We start from the raw sequence: 20,243 nt of genomic DNA on the forward strand, positions 1-20,243 counted from the left end.
TCACCCTGTAGCCTGGAGGGGGATGCCTGACAAATTTCCTGTTAATTACTGTTAATTACTGAGATTTATTCATTATCATATGTTATTATCTTTATTTTCAGATATCTATCGATTCGATATTCACACGATCACGAATCGAAGATCAGCAGCGACGGATCCAACCGGCACTAGGAATATCCGACAAAATATTCCTCGAACAATTGAAATAAAAAACGCGAAATTCCGTGAACAAGTCGAAGAGGATTAAGTTTGATTTGGAATAATTGAGATTATCGTGCTGTTTATAATAGAGATCAATTTTGATTGTTGCTGACGCGTAGAATAACACGAGTAGAATATAGTCGATGATAACAGTGCGAGTTGTTCCCGGATTAATTACGCTGGCAACGTTTTTCAATTAACGCTCGAGATTGGCGGCGACGGCGGCGGCGGTGCAACGTATACAGCGCTTTAATCAACGTTAAAATCGACGCCAACACGCAACAGTTACACATACGTTAACGCTGCATTAAAAAACACAACGTTAACAACCGCTATTAAACAATACCCGCCATTGTTGCCTAAACGTGAACGCGTCAATTTCTTTTTTGTAGAAATGACACATTTTCGGGCCAAATCGTTCGGGGCCAAGAGCTTGAACCGAACGCGGCTTTTCCATAATAAAATGTGACCGCGATGAACTAGAGATTCTAGCCGAGTCACGTGATAATAAATATGGTAATTTATGCGTAAAAGAATTACAGGCTGTTCGATCTAAAAAAAGAAAAAACTGCGGTGATGTACATAATTGTGTATTTATGTCGTATTTTAGTATCACGGTGAATATCCGGGGAGCTGTAGGGGTTAACGCTTCACTGATATTGTTTCGTTAATCATACGTTCGTTGTTGCAAAAATGAACGTCTTCAGAAACCGTCACCGGCGTTGATTTAAAGCGTCGATTGTTGTAAAACAAATATGACGTTCCGGGACGTTTTATAAATTTGTTTTCTTTTCGTGTGACGTAATACACGTAAACGCTGGATTTATAATCTAAGATGACGTCGAAACATCGACCCGACGTAAAATTCAGCGTTAGCGCTTGCAGCAGCGATAGCGACGACGATGACGTCGTAACTAACGATAACGTTTTAGACGGCAGTACGGTAGCGTTAAGCGTCAACGCTCCGGTAACGCGACGTTCCGGCAGCGGCGGCAGCGGTATCAGTAGTAAGAGTGGCAGCGGTAACGTAACGGGAATAATCAGATCTCACGTAAGCGGAGGATATTTCAACCCGGCCACAGATGTCACTAGTCCCGGTAGTTCGCCGTATAAACCAGAACGTAAGACGCTCAAAGTTGAGTTTATAGGTCAGTAACAGAGCAAACAACTACGTTTTTAATTTTGATCTGTTCAGATGTCGTCATTTTTTTTCAGCTCGTTACAATGGATTAATATAATTTCAATTGTTAACCGGGATTAATATACTACACCAGGTTATATAGGTCGCTTATAATTGACTATCGCGCAGAGCTTGATGCGAGTCTCTCAACGCGACAAGGGGAATTAGAATCTGTATGCGCGGTATTTGTGAACATCACGGACGTGTCCGGATTAAGATTTATTGTTTCTAATTTAGCGGGTCGAATTCAACGGCGTCTCCGTAGTGAATTCAGGATTTTAGCGCTATTCGTAAAAACAGGAAACAAATGCAGCATCTGTTTTAAGAGAAGATTTAAAATGCTATATTGTTGGTCAACTAATGCGTCTTAAGACAATCTGTAACCAACAAAATGCAGCATCTTCAAAGCTAGAAAATCGAGGAGTTTGATGCTATGACCACCGCCGACGAATGCAGCATTTCCGAAACCAGGAAATCAGGATTGTTAACACTATTTTCGCGACCCGGAACTTCGAGATTTTTAGGCAACTGATAAACAGCAAACGCAGCATTTTCGCCGACCAGAAAATTCAGGATCTTGAAGACCATTGCAAATGCGGTATATCTTCGAACCACCAATAACTGACCACAATTGTAGGAAATTCAGGACAAAAATATTGATGATAATAATTACTATTATAATGATAACAATGATAATCTATTTCGATAAAACTTTACATTTACTCATTAAGAGATAAAAATTATAGAAATTATGAAATATTCTGATATAAAGTGGAGGATTAGGCTATAGTATAGCACCTTTCAATTCGGGAACTACACAAGAGTTTGACGCTTTTGCAGGCCAACAAGTGCAGTATCTTCGATACCATCATAAGTAGGCAAAATAGGCAGGATAAAGTAGGCAAAATAGGCAAAGAAAGTGGGCAAAATAGGCAAGAGAAAGGAGGCAAAATAGGCAAGAGAAATTAGGCGAAATAGGCAAGAGAAGGTGGGCAAAATAGACAAGAGAAGGTGGGCAAAATAGGCAAGAGAAAGGAGGCAAAATAGGCAAGAGAAAGGAGGCGAAATAGACAAGAGAAAGTGGGCAAAATAGACAAGAGAAGGTGGGCAAAATAGGCAAGAAACGAATATATCTCCTTTTTGTGCACGCGCGTTGGTTTTTTTCGAACAATTTTTTCGTTAATGTCAACACAAAAAGCCGCAGCTATAGTCAATCTGTCGTATTGTAGGCCCCCAACTATCACCGCTGCTGGTACCGGTTACTCGATTTACCGGATAAATAGCACACATCGCGCGCATATTCACAGATTGCGGCACACGTTTTAAGGATGTACACGATTTAAGTAACGATTTAACGGTTGGTTTTTGTCATCTTTTACGAATGTGATTTATAAACATCGCCATGACCGGCAGTTGGTGAGAGGGTCATAAAGGTAACCAGTGGATAGTTGATAATACAAAATGGCATTATTAACACAATTTTTATCTGGAACCAGTTCCAAAGCTCTGAACCCAGTTCAACAGTTCTGGACTCAGTTCCACAGTTCTGAACCCAGTTCAACAGTTCTGAACCAAGTTCCACAGTGCTGGACTCAGTTCCACAGTCCTTGACCCAGTTCCACAGTTCTGAATCCAGTTCCACAGTTCTAGATCCAGTTCCAAAGCTCTGAACCCAGTTCCACAGTTCTGGATCCAGTGCCACAGTTCTGGATCCAGTTCCACAGTTCCGGACTCAGTTCCACAGTTCTGGACTCAGTTCCACAGTTCTGGACTCAGTTCCACAGGTTCTGGATTCAGTTCCGCATTTTGTAACTGTGGAATTGAATCCTTTACTTTATCCAATTTATAAATCCAATTAACGTTCCCAGAATCCGAATTCTAAGTCTATCATCTGTTGAACCGGATCAGTTGTGAGTAAAGATTCAAACTCATCGAAACTGAACTAATCTCAATTCAATTTATAGTTTAAACTCTAACTCAAATAATTATGGAACTGGATCCAGAAGGGTTTTATGCTAGAATGTGTTGTTCATTAAAAATAGATTTTAGAAAAAAATCCCTTTTTTCTAAAAATATTGACAACATTAAAAAAAAACATTTCAAAAGGCTCGTGATCAAAATCAGATGATATTGTATCGAACTTGCGTGTTTAAATTTGTCTCGTTATATCACGTCCGATCTCGCTTTTTCACGTTAACGTTCTCACAGAAATGAATCCATTGTCGGAATACATGTAATATCGATTTTTCTGTTTTCAAACGTAAAAAATCTCGATGAAAATAGGGCGTAAAAAAACTACCGCTGCTAAGTGTGTTATTGATAATTAATTTGTCGGTGATATGATACGGGAACAGCCTATAAATAGTTTCAACGCGGCGTTATATTGTTATATTTGAATATTTTCGATGAACTGAGATGATTTATGAACTATATTCGCCGGTGTGATACTGAAATAGCTATTTGTAGTATAATTATCATACAACAATGTAACATGCGGTTTCCCGTGGTTACATTTCGATTTTATCTTTTAATAGAATAATAGCCCCGTACGATACGCGTGGAGATAATGCATGGTAGAATAAAAACCAACTATTTATAAATCTAAAACATTGAAAATGAAATTTATTAACTATATCAAAGGTTTAAGAGGCTATTGGTAATAATAAAACAGTCCGGTTCACTCAGACGGGTAGAACAGATTCTATATATAAATTTGAAACATTAGAAATGAAATTAATTTCCTAAATCAAAAGTTAAAGAGACTATTGGTAATAATAGAATATCTCGGTCCACTCAGACGTGGAGAATAGATTAAACAAACTATATAAATTTGAAGAATACTAAAAAATAGGAAATTAAACTCCAAGAATTAAATTAGGAAACTCAAGATACACTCGAACTGTTACTAGAGGCCTTCGCCAGGTGTGAATAAATACATAAAACAAAGGATCTTTTTATAAACAGCGGAACAAGTGAATTCCTGAGTTTCACACCTGATGATGGCCTCTCTAGAAAGAGAGGGAGAGTGAAAATGCGTCAGCTAATTTCTTATTCTGAATTTTGATGAATAAATTTCGTGTTTAATCTTCTAAATTTGTAAACGGGGTGTAATCAATTCTGAATAAACGACTTTGGGTGAACAAGCCGCCGGTCAATCAGACCTCATCACTACAGGATTCATTGGTTCGGATCCTAGTTTCCTCACTGGTCTATCGGCATAACGCGCAGCGTGCAACTCATCCGATGAGGCCAGGGGGCGCTGGTGTAAGCGAGTTCGGGGAGATACCGGACCCCTGGCAAGCGAGCGAGGATGGTTATACCGGGCTATTCTACTGACTAGCCATGATTTCCGAACATTCGTGTGAAGTGACTTAATATCTGCTTTTTACTGTTCCCTCCCAGTCTATTTCTGTTCATGTATAATGTGAAATATATCAATTTATTTATCCATTTATCTATAGACTTATATTGAAATTTCTATCCATGTTTATCAGTGTATCACGGGCGATAGTGATATTACTTTATAGTTAAATGAAATTGTAAAGGAAAATAAAGATGATGATAGGACTTATAGTCTTGAAAATATTTTACGTATTATTTCAATGAATTTTAAATGAATTTCATTAATTATTTTCGTTTTTCAGGAATGGAAGAACTAGAACGGAATTCGATTAAACGCATTGACGGATTTGATAAACAAGATGGCGGTATCAAACGTTCGCGTTTAAGGGAACCTAGACTATCGCTGCTGGGTAAACCTATTAATTACAAGGCCCACAAAAGGGATATACGATACAGGCGATTACAGGCTAAAGTTTACAATTTTCTGGAGCGGCCGAAAGACTGGAAATCTATCACTTATCATTTACTTGTGTAAGTAGAATTAGAATTTCTAGAATTTCTTTATTTTTAAAATCTGATTTTCACCAGACTGAAATTATTTCAGATCGTAGCCGAGCAGCGCTCAAAACAGTTCTTAAATTCACATTGTTACTAGATCATTGCTCGTCTTTTTCGATCAACTCAGCTTAATCATTTTTGAGATTTTGAGAATGTGAGTCGATATATCTAGAAATGCGAATATCATTTTTACGGTAAAGTTATAATTGATTACCGGGAGCTGTAATCCCAGTGAGAGTAATCCCTACTTTCAATGATTTATGGTGACGAATATCGAATTGAGATATTTTTTCGTGGAAATTTAATTTTCAACAGCGATACAACGAAATAGATTCTTCTGTGTAGGTTTTAACAGCGATACAGCGAAATAGATTCTTCTGTAAAGGCCCCGACCCTGGCATTGGCCGAGTGGTATAAGCCGCCGATCAATCTAGAGCTCATGGGTTCGTATCCTGGTCGGTCCGGGTTCCTGGTGGCCACAGAAAATTCATCTATCACCAGAATCCAGTTCCATAGTTGTTCTACAACCCTATCTACCGCTATCCGGCGGATGGTCAATCGAATTCCTAGCAACGTGCCAACCACCCCCAGGTGCGCGCCCCCTGGTGTGTCGTTCGACTGATTAGTTTGTTATTGCGTGGCTGAATTGACAGTGAGGAGATATCTATAGAGACTATGTACGGCGTTGTATACTAATCGACCTTCGGTAACTCCCTCATTAGCGAACGCCGCCCTAGTTCTCTCATTAATTACTATATTTATTCATTATCTCTACCATTCGTATTCCATATCACCGCAAAATTTAACACCGCCATCAGTTATGTATAAGCATATTTATTCTACGTTCCGCCACAGGCTATGCGGCGTTTAATGTCTCTACTTTTGTTTGCGATAGATGTTTAAAAAGTTACCGGCGAAAAAAAACCGCGTAGAACTGATAATGCAAACAATTTTAGCTTTGAAAAATCTGAAGTTAGTTTCCACATAAACACAAACATGTGTTATGTGTCATACCGGACGTCAAATGGCCGTCAAATTATGATTTTAGTCAGCAGTAGCTTGTATTTTACGCTCTAAAAATTGGAAACATTTCATATCGAGAGGGGAAAGAGGGGAGGGGGAGGTTAGTCTGGTGTGCCAAACCTTGGCTTACCGGTCAGTTTAGTCTGGTGTGCCAACCCTTGGCTTTCCGGTCAGTTAAGTCTGGTGTGCCAAACCTTGGCTTACCGGTCAGTTTAGTCTGGTGTGCCAAACCTTGGCTTACCGGTCGGTTTAGTCTGGTGTGCCAAACCTTGGCTTACCGGTCGGTTTAGTCTGGTGTGCCAAACCTTGGCTTACTGGTCAGTTTAGTCTGGTGTGCCAAACCTTGGCTTACCGGTCAGTTTAGTCTGGTGTGCCAAACCGTGGCTTACCGGTTAGATTAGTCTGGTGTGCCAAACCTTGGCTTACCGGTCAGTTTGGTCTGGTGTGCCAAACCTTGGCTTACCGGTCAGTTTAGTCTGGTGTGCCAAACCTTGGCTTACCGGTTAGTTTAGTCTGGCGTGCCAAACCTTGGCTTACCGGTCAGTTTGGTCTGGTGTGCCAAACCTTGGCTTACCGGTCAGTTTAGTCTGGTGTGCCAAACCTTGGCTTACCGGTCAGTTTAGTCTGGTGTGCCAAACCTTGGCTTACCGGTCAGTTTAGTCTGGTGTGCCAAACCTTGGCTTACCGGTCAGTTTAGTCTGGTGTGCCAAACCTTGGCTTACCGGTCAGTTTAGTCTGGTGTGCCAAACCTCGGTCGGTAATTATATTTTTCCCACATTGTACGTAGTTCATAATGATGCAAATGTAAATGAACCGATTTGCAATAATTTGCGCATCTAGAATAGAATTGAAAACTCAAAACAACGATACCATCATCAGCATCAGCAGCATCAGCAGCAGCAGCAGCAGCAGCAGCAGCAGCATTGTTCCATATATTTCCCAACGGTTTTGAATTTCGAATTCAGTTCGCGTGCGCGCGCGGCGTTATATATTTACCATTAAAAAATTGACATATTGTCCCCGTCCGTTATAAAGGCCATGTACTCGATCGAATACGAGTTGATTACACAACTCTGTCGATGATCCAGAGGTAACTCGTCGTTCACGCACACGCGCGTGTTCCCCTGTTGATAATTTTATACCCGATTCACGTACATTCTCGCAATTCATTAACGAGAAATCTCGAGATTTAAATATCTATTATGTATGCGCCGATGTATTGCAGCGACCCTCGCGGGGTTTCCCCCAGTGGGGATTCCCCGCCATCGTTTACTTCGTTACAGAAGCGATCAGTTTTAATAGGTGCAATTCGAGTGATCAAACACCAGTGATCGTTATTCGATCGACTTCGAGGATTCGGAAAATAGCTTAGAAGAATTAAATCAGTAATTAGGGAATTGATATCGAGTATGTGCTAGGTGGCGCTAGTGTGAAATCAGCCTTCTAAACAAACTGGTAATGCTACTAATGCTAAGTTCCACTAGGTGGCGCTAGTGTTGAGGAAAATGTGTAAATGTCAGTCTTTAACACGCACTGGTACATCGGTATTTCGGAGGTCCGCTAGGCGGCGCTAATGTTAAGTAGGTTTTACACGAAATGTTACTGTGGCAATCGAGGGTCCGCTAGAGGCGTTCTAGTGCTCGCGATGATTTTCTAATCGATAACCAATAGAGGCTCGATAGTACCGTGCAACTGTGACAATTAAATCGAGGGCTGTCCGCTAGGTGGCGCTATCGTGTGAAATTCCGCTAGGTGGCGCGAAATACGAGCAGCGTCAATGACCTGGAATTAGGGCGAATAGAAACTTCTGCGACGACAAAAAAATCTCGTATGGAAAATTTGTCGGTAAATTTAAGCTCGATGTTGATGACATACTTATACTGTATTACAGCAGCACAGTCGTAGGTACTCAATTAACGGCGCACCGTCATGCCGCGCGTTATCGACCAATCTCTGAAATTACTCTTCTTCGAGTATTTTGACATTTCCTTCTCTCCTTCCTAAAAATCGATTCGCGTTAGGAAAATAATTAAGGAAACGTGTTTTTTTTTCGCTTTTCAAGTCGGGAATCTCTAACATCTAACGTTCGAGTATTGCTATAATTGGAGTCAGTCTGTGCGTATTCAGGCGTTTTAAAGTACAACAGATGTCATCGTTGTTGTCGAGTGCAACCGTTCGATTTGAATTTCAAATTAAGCGCACCTGTTGTTGCCGCACCTGTTCTATTTACGGCGATATACCATTTAATTGCCGCGCTGTGTCAAATCGTAAGAGGTATACGTTATAACCGTTAGAAAATCGATAGAACCAGTTTGAATTACGGAATGGTGACCTTAATCTAGACACAAAATATATTGCATCAGACAGAAATGATTGTGGCAGCGTGCCACATCTTAGATGTAAAAATGATTCATGCATCGGCCGGGAATCGAACCCGGGCCCCCCGCGTGGCAGGCGAGAATTCTACCACTGAACCACCGATGCTTCTTGGTGACAAGCCTTGATTAAAATCTCTATATAGACTTCGCTCGACAGTTGCACTGACGTCACCACCGCGACCTATAGACCTCCGAAGGCGTCGAGTGTATTGTACATGTGCGTAGAGTACGCGTGACCTTTCTGTCATCGGTGTACCGCCTGCGCGGGCGTCCGTTAATCATCGTGACGTCCATTATGACGCGTTAAGTGCCATGGCGGTCGAGAGACAAAATTTAAGTCAAAATCGAAGAAATGAGAGGTGTGAATTGTCATAGTGCCATATTTCAAGGACAGAAAGAAATTGATATTCTTCATTTTTAATTATTCGTCTTTAAAAACATCATCTACAGAATACATAGAAATTCCATATCGATTGAAGTGGATATATGAAAAAATTCATATCTTTCTAAGTTGCGCTGCCAGCCCGAAGCACAAACACTTCCTAAACATATTTATGGAGTAAGTATCTAAGATACCTTAAACCTGATACAATGCCTAAAAATCAATCGTTCGCAAAGCCAGTACCTGCGGCAGCAGCAGCAACAGCAACGGCACCAGCACCAGCATCATCAACACCGGTACCTAGCACCAGTACCAGTAAAATTAGCACCAGTACCACCAGTACCAGCAAAAAGTACCAGTAATGGCAGCACCAGAAGCAGAACCTCCCTATCCACGGTACTTCAATATTGATTTAACAAACCATTCTAATACGTCAATTAAATTAGATCGCGTGCATTTGGAAAAAAATCCAATCGAGTCTGGATTTCACTAACAATCTCTCTCCGGGTGCGGCGGCTGTTGTTGTGAGGCAGAGGGTTTTATAAGTGCCACTCGCTACCGAGGTAGAATCATTATCACGATCGATACCGCAGTTGTTATAACACAAGCTAAGTTCGTGTTGAGGGTCGACCTCGTGAACCCGAATCAAAATGTTATAACCCACCGGAGTCGATACTGGAAAAATGGACAGGTCCTTGTTAGATTGGCTATAGAACTAAAATGAGTTTAGACTGGTCTTAAGTTGTTAGATTGGTTATAGAACTAAAATGAGCTTAGACTGGTCTTAAGTTGTTAGATTGGTTATAGAACCAAAATGAGTTTAGACTGGTCTTAAGTTGTTAGATTGGCTATAGAACTAAAATGAGCTTAGACTGGTCTTAAGTTGTTAGATTGGCTATAGAACTAAAATGAGCTTAGACTGGTCTTAAGTTGTTAGATTGGCTATGGAACTAAAATGAGCTTAGACTGGTCTTAAGTTGTTAGATTGGTTATAGAACTAGAATGAGTTTAGACTGGTCTTAAGTTGTTAGATTGGCTATAGAACTAAAATGAGCTTAGACTGGTCTTAAGTTGTTAGATTGGCTATAGAACTAAAATGAGCTTAGACTGGTCTTAAGTTGTTAGATTGTTTATAGAACTAGAATGAGCTTAGACTGGTCTTAAGTTGTTAGATTGGCTATAGAACTAAAATGAGCTTAGACTGGTCTTAAGTTGTTAGATTGTTTATAGAACTAGAATGAGCTTAGACTGGTCTTAAGTTGTTAGATTGGCTATAGAACTAAAATGAGCTTAGACTGGTCTTAAGTTGTTAGATTGGTTATAGAACTAAAATGAGCTTAGACTGGTCTTAAGTTGTTAGATTGTTTATAGAACCAAAATGAGTTTAGACTGGTCTTAAGTTGTTAGATTGGTTATAGAACTAAAATGAGCTTAGACTGGTCTTAAGTTGTTAGATTGGTTATAGAACTAAAATGAGTTTAGACTGGTCTTAAGTTGTTAGATTGGTTATAGAACTAAAATGAGCTTAGACTGGTCTTAAGTTGTTAGATTGGTTATAGAACTAAAATGAGTTTACACTGGTTTTAAGTTGTTAGATTGGTAATAGAACTAAAATTAGCTTAGACTGGTCTTAAGTTGTTAGATTGGCTATAGAACTAAAATGAGCTTAGACTGGTCTTAAGTTGTTAGATTGGTTATAGAACTAAAATGAGCTTAGACTGGTCTTAAGTTGTTAGATTGGTTATAGAACTAAAATGAGTTTACACTGGTCTTAAGTTGTTAGATTGGTTATAGAACTAAAATGAGCTTAGACTGGTCTTAAGTTGTTAGATTGGCTATGGAACTAAAATGACCTTAGAATGGTCCAAAGTAATTAGAATGGTACTATTCATCCACCGGGTATCTTAAACCAACCGTAGAGCAACCACACATTCCCAGATGAGATCTGAATATTCGAAAGTCTAAAGAACTGGGGAGACCTGTGCAGCTGCGAGATATTAATAATAATAATACAAACCGTTAAAAATGTTTATCGATTTTCAATTTTTTCGTTGCTGTTCTTTTGGTTTGAATTATTTATATAAATCCACTGGTCCAATTTGTTATCATGCGCGGTGCAATTCCTCTCTGTTTTCAGCCCACGCACATAGTCCTGGGGTCGTATGCAAATTACATTCAAATGGGATACGCACGGTAGATGGCGCCACATTACGGTGCGGTGACCTATCGGGTATATAGTACATGATCGCATTTAAGATGGCGCACAGATGGCGCTACGATGCAGTGTTGTACAAAAACTACGCGTTAGAAAATTCTTAAAACTTTGCTCGTTGTCACATTTCGCAGACGGCGGCGATGGCGGCAGAACCTCCAGTTGACAAGACGATATTAAATTTCAAATTCCTTTCATACCGCGTTGACTTTTCGCGTCGCGTGTCAATCGCGGTACCCGATAACTCCGCGCGCCTGAACGCCGTATCTCAATAATATCTCGGCCAAGTCGAGAATGAAGTTAACTCGGATTATTATTACGATTATTATTATTACCATCGAGCTTCGCTTGGTCGCGTTTTTATTTTATCAATCATTTTTCGCGCAGTCGTCGCGGCCACGTAGGTTTAAATGATGTCGACGTGTTGTATGAGAATTAATTGAATCAGAGACGTCGCACGCTGCACACCCGACGCCGCTTCGCGCCTGCTGCGTGCGGTACTTTCATCTCCCAAGATTCAATCAAATAACCGAGAATTTTTAAAAGATCCCCGAGATTACTTTTTCTAGTCGAGCGATAAAACCGAGAACGAAAGTTTGGTTGCAATTTCGAATAGTATCGCGAATTCCAGGGTCTTGTGGAGAAAGTTTGTAGGGATTTCGTTGTTTTACCAAAAGCGTCACTATGGAAACCGTGAGACTAAAAACACAATTCACGTTCAGGGCTTCCACACCCTAGCACCCACCAGCCTACCTGCACTTGAGACCGTTTTAGTATGAATGAAATATTGAAATTGAAAATACGGAACTTTTTCTCCAGAAATGCAGTACGCGCTACGGGGCAGTACGTGATGCGGGGCAGTGCGTGATGCGGGGCAGTACGTGATGCGGGGCAGTACGTGATGTGGGGCAGTACGCGATGTGGGGCAGTACTCACTGCGGGGCAGTACGTGATGCGGGGCAGTACGTGATGCGGGGCAGTACGCGATGCGGGGCAGTACGCGCTGCGGGGCAGTACGCGCTACGGGGCAGTACGGGCTACGGGGCAGTACGGGCTACGGGGCAGTACGCGTCTGTGCTTTAGTATCACACGGCACAATCGTTCAACAGCGCGGAATAATTTCTACGTTTGTTTAATATAAATCGAAAGAGGAAACTCCAGTTTTTACTACAAATGTCTACACACACGCGCGTGCGCACTCGGCCATGATTACTGTAATTGTTTGATAGGTCAACCCAGTACACACTGAATCGATTAGATACAAAACACGTCACGTTCTTCACCGGTTAACGTAAAGAATTAGATTAATTCCGGTATATACAGTTTGAATACGCAGACGTTACTCGGTATCGATGTTTTGGGTTCGATTCCCGATTTTCGCCGCTGTAGGCGTGATGTGCGAGCGCGCACGCATGCTCGCTTAAATACTATATATACACATACATTCTCATCGATTTTTTTAGATTTTCATCGCTAAATATTTTTCTGATCTGATGATGAATAATACTTTCTGAAGAATTCAATTCGATTCGTAGCGACTGACTGACTGACAAGACCACCGATAAAGGGCGTAATTTATCCCTCTTATATAAAATATTATTCAAATATATTGATCGCAAACGTTTCAACGACGTTTCAACTGATTGTAGCCTTCACCTGAAAAAAAGGCCGCAAAGGAATAAAGATAGTTACCTACCTTGCCAGTCTTCTCTCCAATGGTTAATCGTGAAACCTACCCCAACTGTGGCAATCGAAGGTCCGCTAGGTGGCGCTGGTGTGAAATCAGTCCTCTAGGTACAATATAATTTGAAAAGACAAAGCTACTTTTGCAACTAAGGATCCGCTAGGTGGTGCTAGTATGAAGCCTCCTGTGGTAATCGGTGCTAAAGTCAACTTAGTATTAGGATCAACTTAGTACCAATTAGGATCGAAAGGTCCGCTAGGAGGCGGCGCTGGTGTTAAATCGATGGTGGCGCTGGTGTAATGAAGGTTTTCTGGGAACCTGTTGATTCTCTGACGATGCACTCGTCACGAGAGTGCGGAGTTAATTTCGAGAGAAATTCGTTCGTTCGTTCGTTCCACAGTTGTGTGGGTTTAATTTAATCTGCACCCAGTTTTACAGTTGTGTGGTTTTAATTCGACACTGGATCTTTTTCCACAGTTGTGCGGGTTTAATTTGATTTGTGCTGGTCCGTGGTCAAATAATATAATTCGCAAATTCAAATATACAACGACCGTTATTTTAGCCTCATTGTCACCAAGTTTAGCAGACGAATACCGTACTGGAACTGCACCACAATATCTCTGTGTGTCTACATAGAATAATTATCAAAAGCAATATACCTGAAAACATCGTTTCGTTTGTACGTCAGCAAAACGGTTTCAACGACATTTTGTCAATATTTATTTATCCGGAAATTCAATAACATTTGTCAAACATGAATATAGCAACAGCAGCGGCAGCAGCAGTAGCAGCAGCAGCAGCGGCAGCGGTGGCGGCGGTAGCGGCAGCGGCAGCAGCAGCAGCGAGATCATCTTCCCCTTTATGCCGCTAGGGTTCTAGAAAAGCTTGTGTTGTACTAAATTACCCTAAAGGTCAAGGGAAAACTACTGGTAAAAAATCCTAACAAATGTGTCTGGTTTACCTCAAAGCTATCTACCACATAATACCTTGCATTGAACGACCATTCTTGACCAGCAGCTGCAGCAGCAGCAGCAGCAGCAGCAGCGGCGGCGGCGGCGGCGGCGGCAGCAGCAGCAGCAGCAGCAGCAAGCTCTCCGCTCCCAGTTTACTACAACATCACCAGTGAAATTCCAAGCGAGTCTTTAACGTGTTAGACCGAGATGCATTTTATTGTATAACACGTCCTTCATCGGGACGGTTTGTAGAATGTGTCAGACGCTGAGGGATGTATTTTATGGGAGCAGTCCTACTTCCAACCGGAACGGTTTATGTTAGAAAGTGCAGGCTGTTACTAATTGGTAGTACAACATAAATTGCCGACGGCCATTTTTTATGTTGACAAACGACAGATGATCTCGAAGAGACTAAATATTATACATGAGATTGTGTAAACATAATCAGTGTAGCATTGACAGAGCGGGATCAGTTCCGCAGTTCAGAACCCAGTTCCACAGTTCTGTGGACCCAGTTCCACAGTTCTGTGGACCCAGTTCTACAGTTCTGGATCCAGTTCCACAGTTCTGTGGATCCAGTTCTACAGTTCTGGATCCAGTTCCACAGTTCTGGATCCAGTTCTACAGTTCAGGATCCAGTTCCACAGTTCTGGACCCAGTTCCGCAATCGAATATATGAATGAATATATTTATTTTGCACAGTAATTACAAGATCCAGTTCCACAGTTCTGGACCCAGTCCCACCGTTCTGGACCCAGTTCCACAGTTCAGGACCCAGTTCTACACTTCAGGACCCAGTTCCACAGTTCAGGATCCAGTTCCACAGTTCTGGACCCAGTTCCACAGTTCAGGACCCAGTTCTACAGTTCAGGACCCAGTTCCATAGTTCAGGACCCAGTTCCACAGTTCTGGATCCAGTTCCACAGTTCAGGACCCAGTTCCACAGTTCAGGACCCAGTTCCACAGTTCAGGACCCAGTTCCACATTTCTGGACCCAGTTCCACATTTCTGGACCCAGTTCCACAGTTCAGGACCCAGTTCTACAGTTCAGGACCCAGTTCCATAGTTCAGGACCCAGTTCCACAGTTCTGGATCCAGTTCCACAGTTCAGGACCCAGTTCCACAGTTCAGGACCCAGTTCCACAGTTCAGGACCCAGTTCCACATTTCTGGATCCAGTTCCACAGTTCAGGACCCAGTTCCACAGTTCAGGACCCAGTTCCACAGTTCAGGACTCAGTTCCACAGTTCAGGACTCAGTTCCACAGTTCAGGACCCAGTTCCACAGTTCAGGACCCAGTTCCACATTTCTGGATCCAGTTCCACAGTTCAGGACCCAGTTCCACAGTTCAGGACCCAGTTCCACAGTTCAGGACCCAGTTCCACATTTCTGGACCCAGTTCCACAGTTCAGGACCCAGTTCCACATTTCTGGATCCAGTTCCACAGTTCAGGACCCAGTTCCACAGTTCAGGACCCAGTTCCACAGTTCAGGACCCAGTTCCACATTTCTGGACCCAGTTCCACAGTTCAGGACCCAGTTCCACAGTTCAGGAAAGTATGCAGCTTGCTGAGAGACTGGTCAGTGATAGATACTATATCTTATCGGTGACAGCATCTGACACGATACGGATTACCCTAGCGATAAGTATCACCATCCATCAACACGACAGTGTCTCTACTTACTGAGAGAGTGCATACTGCCGATAGACTTTTTAGAGGGGGGAGGGGGAGAGGAGGGGAGAGGGGAGAGGAAGAGGGCGAGGGGCAAGGAGAGAGGGAAAGGGAGGGGAGAGGGGAGAGGGACGAGGGAGAGGAGGGAAGAGAGGGTAAGGGAGGGGAGGAGAGAGGGGGTTGGTGTTATGGTACGGTGTCGCTTGTGTGTATTTCGCTATGGTACGGTGTCGCTTACGTGTATTCCCTTATCATTGACCAGTAATTACCGCCACCTAGCGAACAACAACAAATATCACCGATCATACCCCACCAACAGGATCAAAATGGCGGATAGATGTTACAATTTTGTTACCGACCATCACCGCCACCTGGTGAGCGATTAAAAATGGCTGATGCATATAAAATTATTTGCGACTGTTCACCTGTAACAGAAAATGGGAGTTAACCACACCCCCCTTCCCCCTCCGCCTCCCCCTCCGCCTCCCCCTTCGCCTCCCCTCCGCCTCCCCCTCCCCTTATCGAGGTCCGTTCATTAGTTTCACGCTCGGTCGCCTCTACTCAGATATTTCTCGTTGCGGACCGGAAGTCGCACTATCAAACCGGAAATTACTGCTACGCTACCGTTTAAACGTATGGTTGGCGTATGCGGGGTTTATCCGAGTCGTTTGACGGGTTGTTTGAACTAACGCCGACGCAGGCAGACTACGTCGATATGCGTCCCGTTTGTACCGTGGATTTCATCTTATATGAGACGTTTGATGTGTGATGATCTCTGAGCGAGAGGTGAGGGAGAGTGGGTGGAGAGAGAGAGAGAGAGAGAGGGGGGGGGGGGGTAGGGAGAGAGATCGTTTTATCGTCATCATTATGGTCAGCAATAGAAGATGACAATCGGACGCTGTGTTATGATGAACCAGTTTAGAGTCTACATTCCCGCGAGAATCGTCTGCCTCTACGAAACATTGATATTTATGATATTATGACGTTGAATATTTATCTGTTTTTCTGTGTGAAATTATGAAATATCGCCCGCTACGGAAATGTGTTTTCTCTCTCTCACTCGCTCGCTCTGGATTACATAGCCTGCAGTGAAATTAATCAGTTATTCGCAGATTGTAGGTGTCACATAGAAAACATATTCGTAGGGCTAGAACTGGATCCTGAGTTCAGAGTTAACTCAAACTCACACTGTGGAACTGGATCCTGAGTTCAGAGTTAACTCTTACTCACACTGTGGAACTGGATCCTGAGTTCAGAGTTAACTCTTACTCACACTGTGGAACTGGATTATGAGTTCACAGTTAACTCTGAACTCACAAGTGGAACTAGATCCTGACTTCAGGGTTAACTCTAACTCACAACTGGGGAACTGGATTATGAGTTCACAGTTAACTCTAACTCTCACAACTGTGGAACTAGATCTTTTAAGAAAATCATTATTATAATTGTTATCTCAGTTACATTAGAAATGAACTAATTGAAATCCGAAGTCGAATCTTAACTCACAACCGTAGAACTGGTTCGTGAATTATAGTCAAAATTCAAGGTCACCTGACATAGAACACGCGCGGACTTCCGTGTGGGTATGTCAGAGTTTAACAACCTAAACGATGTTTACCGAACACTTGTGGAATCATCACTAACTTCAATTCACAATTAAAAAGTGCCACACGAAAATCTCCTCACAGAGTTTGATCTATCGCTCACCATTCTCTATAAGTTGTCCGATTTTTCGGAATCAATGCTCTCAAGGTTTAATTATATGATGTGGTATTATAGAGGGCGTGGGTGACTATAAGTATTGTTTATCGCGTGGCGGTACTGCATTAATCAACATCAATCAGAAACTAATAAAACCAAATCCTAGATTAGATCAGAAAGCGCGCCGCATCGAGGGACAAGATGGTCACACCCAACTTATAACGCACACTCATTCACACTTTACCTGTCAATAAATCTGTGAAACCACGCCCAGATTCTGGTCAATCTTTCTTCAATGTGCAGAGTATCGATTAGATAACAACATCAAAGAATATATTTCATTATTCAAGTGTTGTTGATACTGCGACCGCCAGTGCTAGGACTCCTTAATCAAAAATTCATCGTCTTTTCTACTCCTGCTGTACTTACAAATCTATACAAATAACTTACGCCCCCTGGCGGTCGAACTGGGTGGTCGATCGAAAGGGAGACACTAAAGGGAAAATAATGATGATATATAGTAATCCAGTAGCCATAGGATCAGCAAACCCCAATAACAGTATACTGAGGTTATGAAATGTTTTTGGTTTTTAAGCAGTGTACTAGGACAGTAATTAAAGATGGGGGCTATACAGAGGGCGCAAGGGTACGGTTCAGAAATATCCTCTGAGCTCAGCTTCGCAGCTCTTACGACACTTACGGTCCTGCTAAGTATCCGCACGAAACTTTGTAATGTCGTCTGTTGTTGAGACGCTGTTATTCATAGTGCAGCAACTAATATGCATAATAATTTGTGACCTTGTTGAACTGCGCTGACTTCTGATTGGCTAGTTAACCACATTACACCGCGTTACAATACCTACAATTTGCCGTTGATAATAATATTGCGGCGTTATAATGGACCGATGCGGTCGTCTGTCGGTAATCACTCAAATATCGTCTGCCACGTCATTAGAGCGTTAATCACCAACGACAAATAATCGATAGTAATTTTATTACGATTCAATTTGCCCAAATGAGACAACGGCGTTTAATTTTTTCCATTAAGATTCTTGTCGGAGCCACCCACGGATTGACACTGCATTATAGGCTGTTACAAACGGACGACAGGAACTGGGAGACGGAATGATTGAATGAGCCTCCGTCAATCATTGAGCAGTCATAAAATGACTAGTAGTCGAAAATGATTGAATGAGCCTCCATCGTTCATTGAGATCTTTTCAAAATCAGTTCCTCTATTCGGTTTCCGGTGTGGGGAAACACAGTGTGAAATACCACAGTATTATCTGGATGGTAGTAACATGATATACTAAAATACTCGGGCATATGTGCCCACAACTAGCTGAGATACTCGGGCATATGTGCCCACAACTAGCTGAGATACTCGGGCATATGTGCCCACGACTAGCTGAGATACTCGGGCATATGTGCCCACGACTAGCTATGAGGCATATAGGCCCAAAACAAGTTGGGAAACTAGGGAATATAGGCCCAGTACAAACATCAGGGTAACCGAGGTACAAGGTTGGGTGGCGGCCCATAGGGCTCGGATCGGATGTATTGACATATTGCCCTGGGGCTCTGGCATATTGCCCTGGGGCTCTGGTGGATTGATGCATTACTGTGATCATTTATTAATACGAGGCTCGCAGATGACGAGAAAATAACAACGTCATAATTATAACATACATATACACAACGCGCAGAGAGATATCGTCTGCATCACGGATAATGACGCCTTTCTCTATCCAGGGATTAATTACCATACCGCAAAGGACGGTCTCGTCATCATCATCGTCGTCGTCAACGTTACGGATAAAAGTAAAGAAAAGACGAGGTTATTAAATATCTCATTTTCTTCGTTTCGGTTTCGGCTTCCTCGTTTTCCGTTCTCCATTTTCCTCTGTTTAATTACACTATTTACCGCCCGAAAACGACGTAGTGAAATACCACGGTTCATTAGAAATCTTTTTCTCCCGGCGTCGTTTCGTGACGTGAGAGTCTATTTTTTCCAACTGCTCGATCGCTTGTGATTATGTGTTTGTTCTAGATGCTGACGTCATAGAGGGATTAATTAGTAGACCACGTGATTATAGAAAAAGGCCTCTTCTCGACGTGTATACAATAGTTCGGTCGAACCCACTCCCCTCACAGCGTGAGTGGAGCAATCGCAATGAGGTTCTCGGTCGAACCCACTCCCCTCACAGCTGTGAGTGGAGCAATCGCAATGAGGTTCTCGGTGAACTTCTCCCCTCACAGATGAGGTATCGATGTTCTTATTCAAGAAATTTCACAGAGTTTAGGACTTTCTCAAAGGAGACTCTTTACCAATCCCTCTTAATCGTACAGAACTGGAATAATATCGGATATTCAGTTGCTATCTGCGAATTTTGGCTTTCCTTTCAGACTCCTCAATGAGGTATTTATATGTACCCCAAAAAGCATGCAAAGTTTCCTCAGAAAGAAAACCACGCATCGTCCGTTCATGAATGGAATATAGTAGTTCATGTTCCGTGTTTAATGTTAATTCGTAGCCAAGGTGAAACGAAGACCAGGCAATTAATCATGTTTCGCTATAAGAACTGAAGATTTATTTGTTCACGAATTCAATAATGCTGGAAGCGGCCGTTTAGAAATAGGATGTTTTCGAATACACATTCTAAACTAATATCGGAACGAACTCGAGTGTTGTTACATTTATCGACCCATTTTATGCGCCGTGAAACGTAGCGGATATTATTAAGTTTGTTAACAATACGCGACCGTTTTTCTTTTTGTTCTTTTTCTTTGCCGTTTGAAATTTCAAATTACCAACATCTATCATTGTTATTTGACACTTCGCTAATTGCGAACGTCGAATTTTCCAATTGGCGTCATGGCGACCTTTCCACTGGGGCTCTTTTGTATGAAACCGCTTTGGAAATGAAGATTTAGATATCACCACATAGACAGGAATTC

General features: G+C 42.2%; 1 protein-coding gene and 1 non-coding gene across 2 annotated transcripts in view; one reads left to right on the forward strand and one right to left on the reverse strand.

Moving 5' to 3' along the window:
- The first annotated feature begins 1,264 nt into the window (after positions 1–1,264).
- LOC141910409 (potassium voltage-gated channel subfamily KQT member 1-like) overlaps positions 1,265–20,243 on the forward strand; it is a 68,875-nt gene continuing 49,896 nt past the window's right edge. Inside the window, 2 exon segments of the mRNA XM_074801148.1 lie at positions 1,265–1,349; positions 5,026–5,254. Coding sequence (XP_074657249.1) covers positions 5,028–5,254 — 227 coding nt within the window. The 5' untranslated portion in view covers positions 1,265–1,349; positions 5,026–5,027.
- On the reverse strand, positions 8,718–8,788 carry Trnag-gcc (transfer RNA glycine (anticodon GCC)). Its single transcript has one exon. It is a non-coding gene; the product is annotated as a tRNA-Gly (tRNA).

This window comes from Tubulanus polymorphus, chromosome 8, assembly GCF_964204645.1.
Source record: "Tubulanus polymorphus chromosome 8, tnTubPoly1.2, whole genome shotgun sequence".
Classification (NCBI taxonomy): Eukaryota; Metazoa; Nemertea; class Palaeonemertea; order Tubulaniformes; family Tubulanidae; genus Tubulanus; species Tubulanus polymorphus.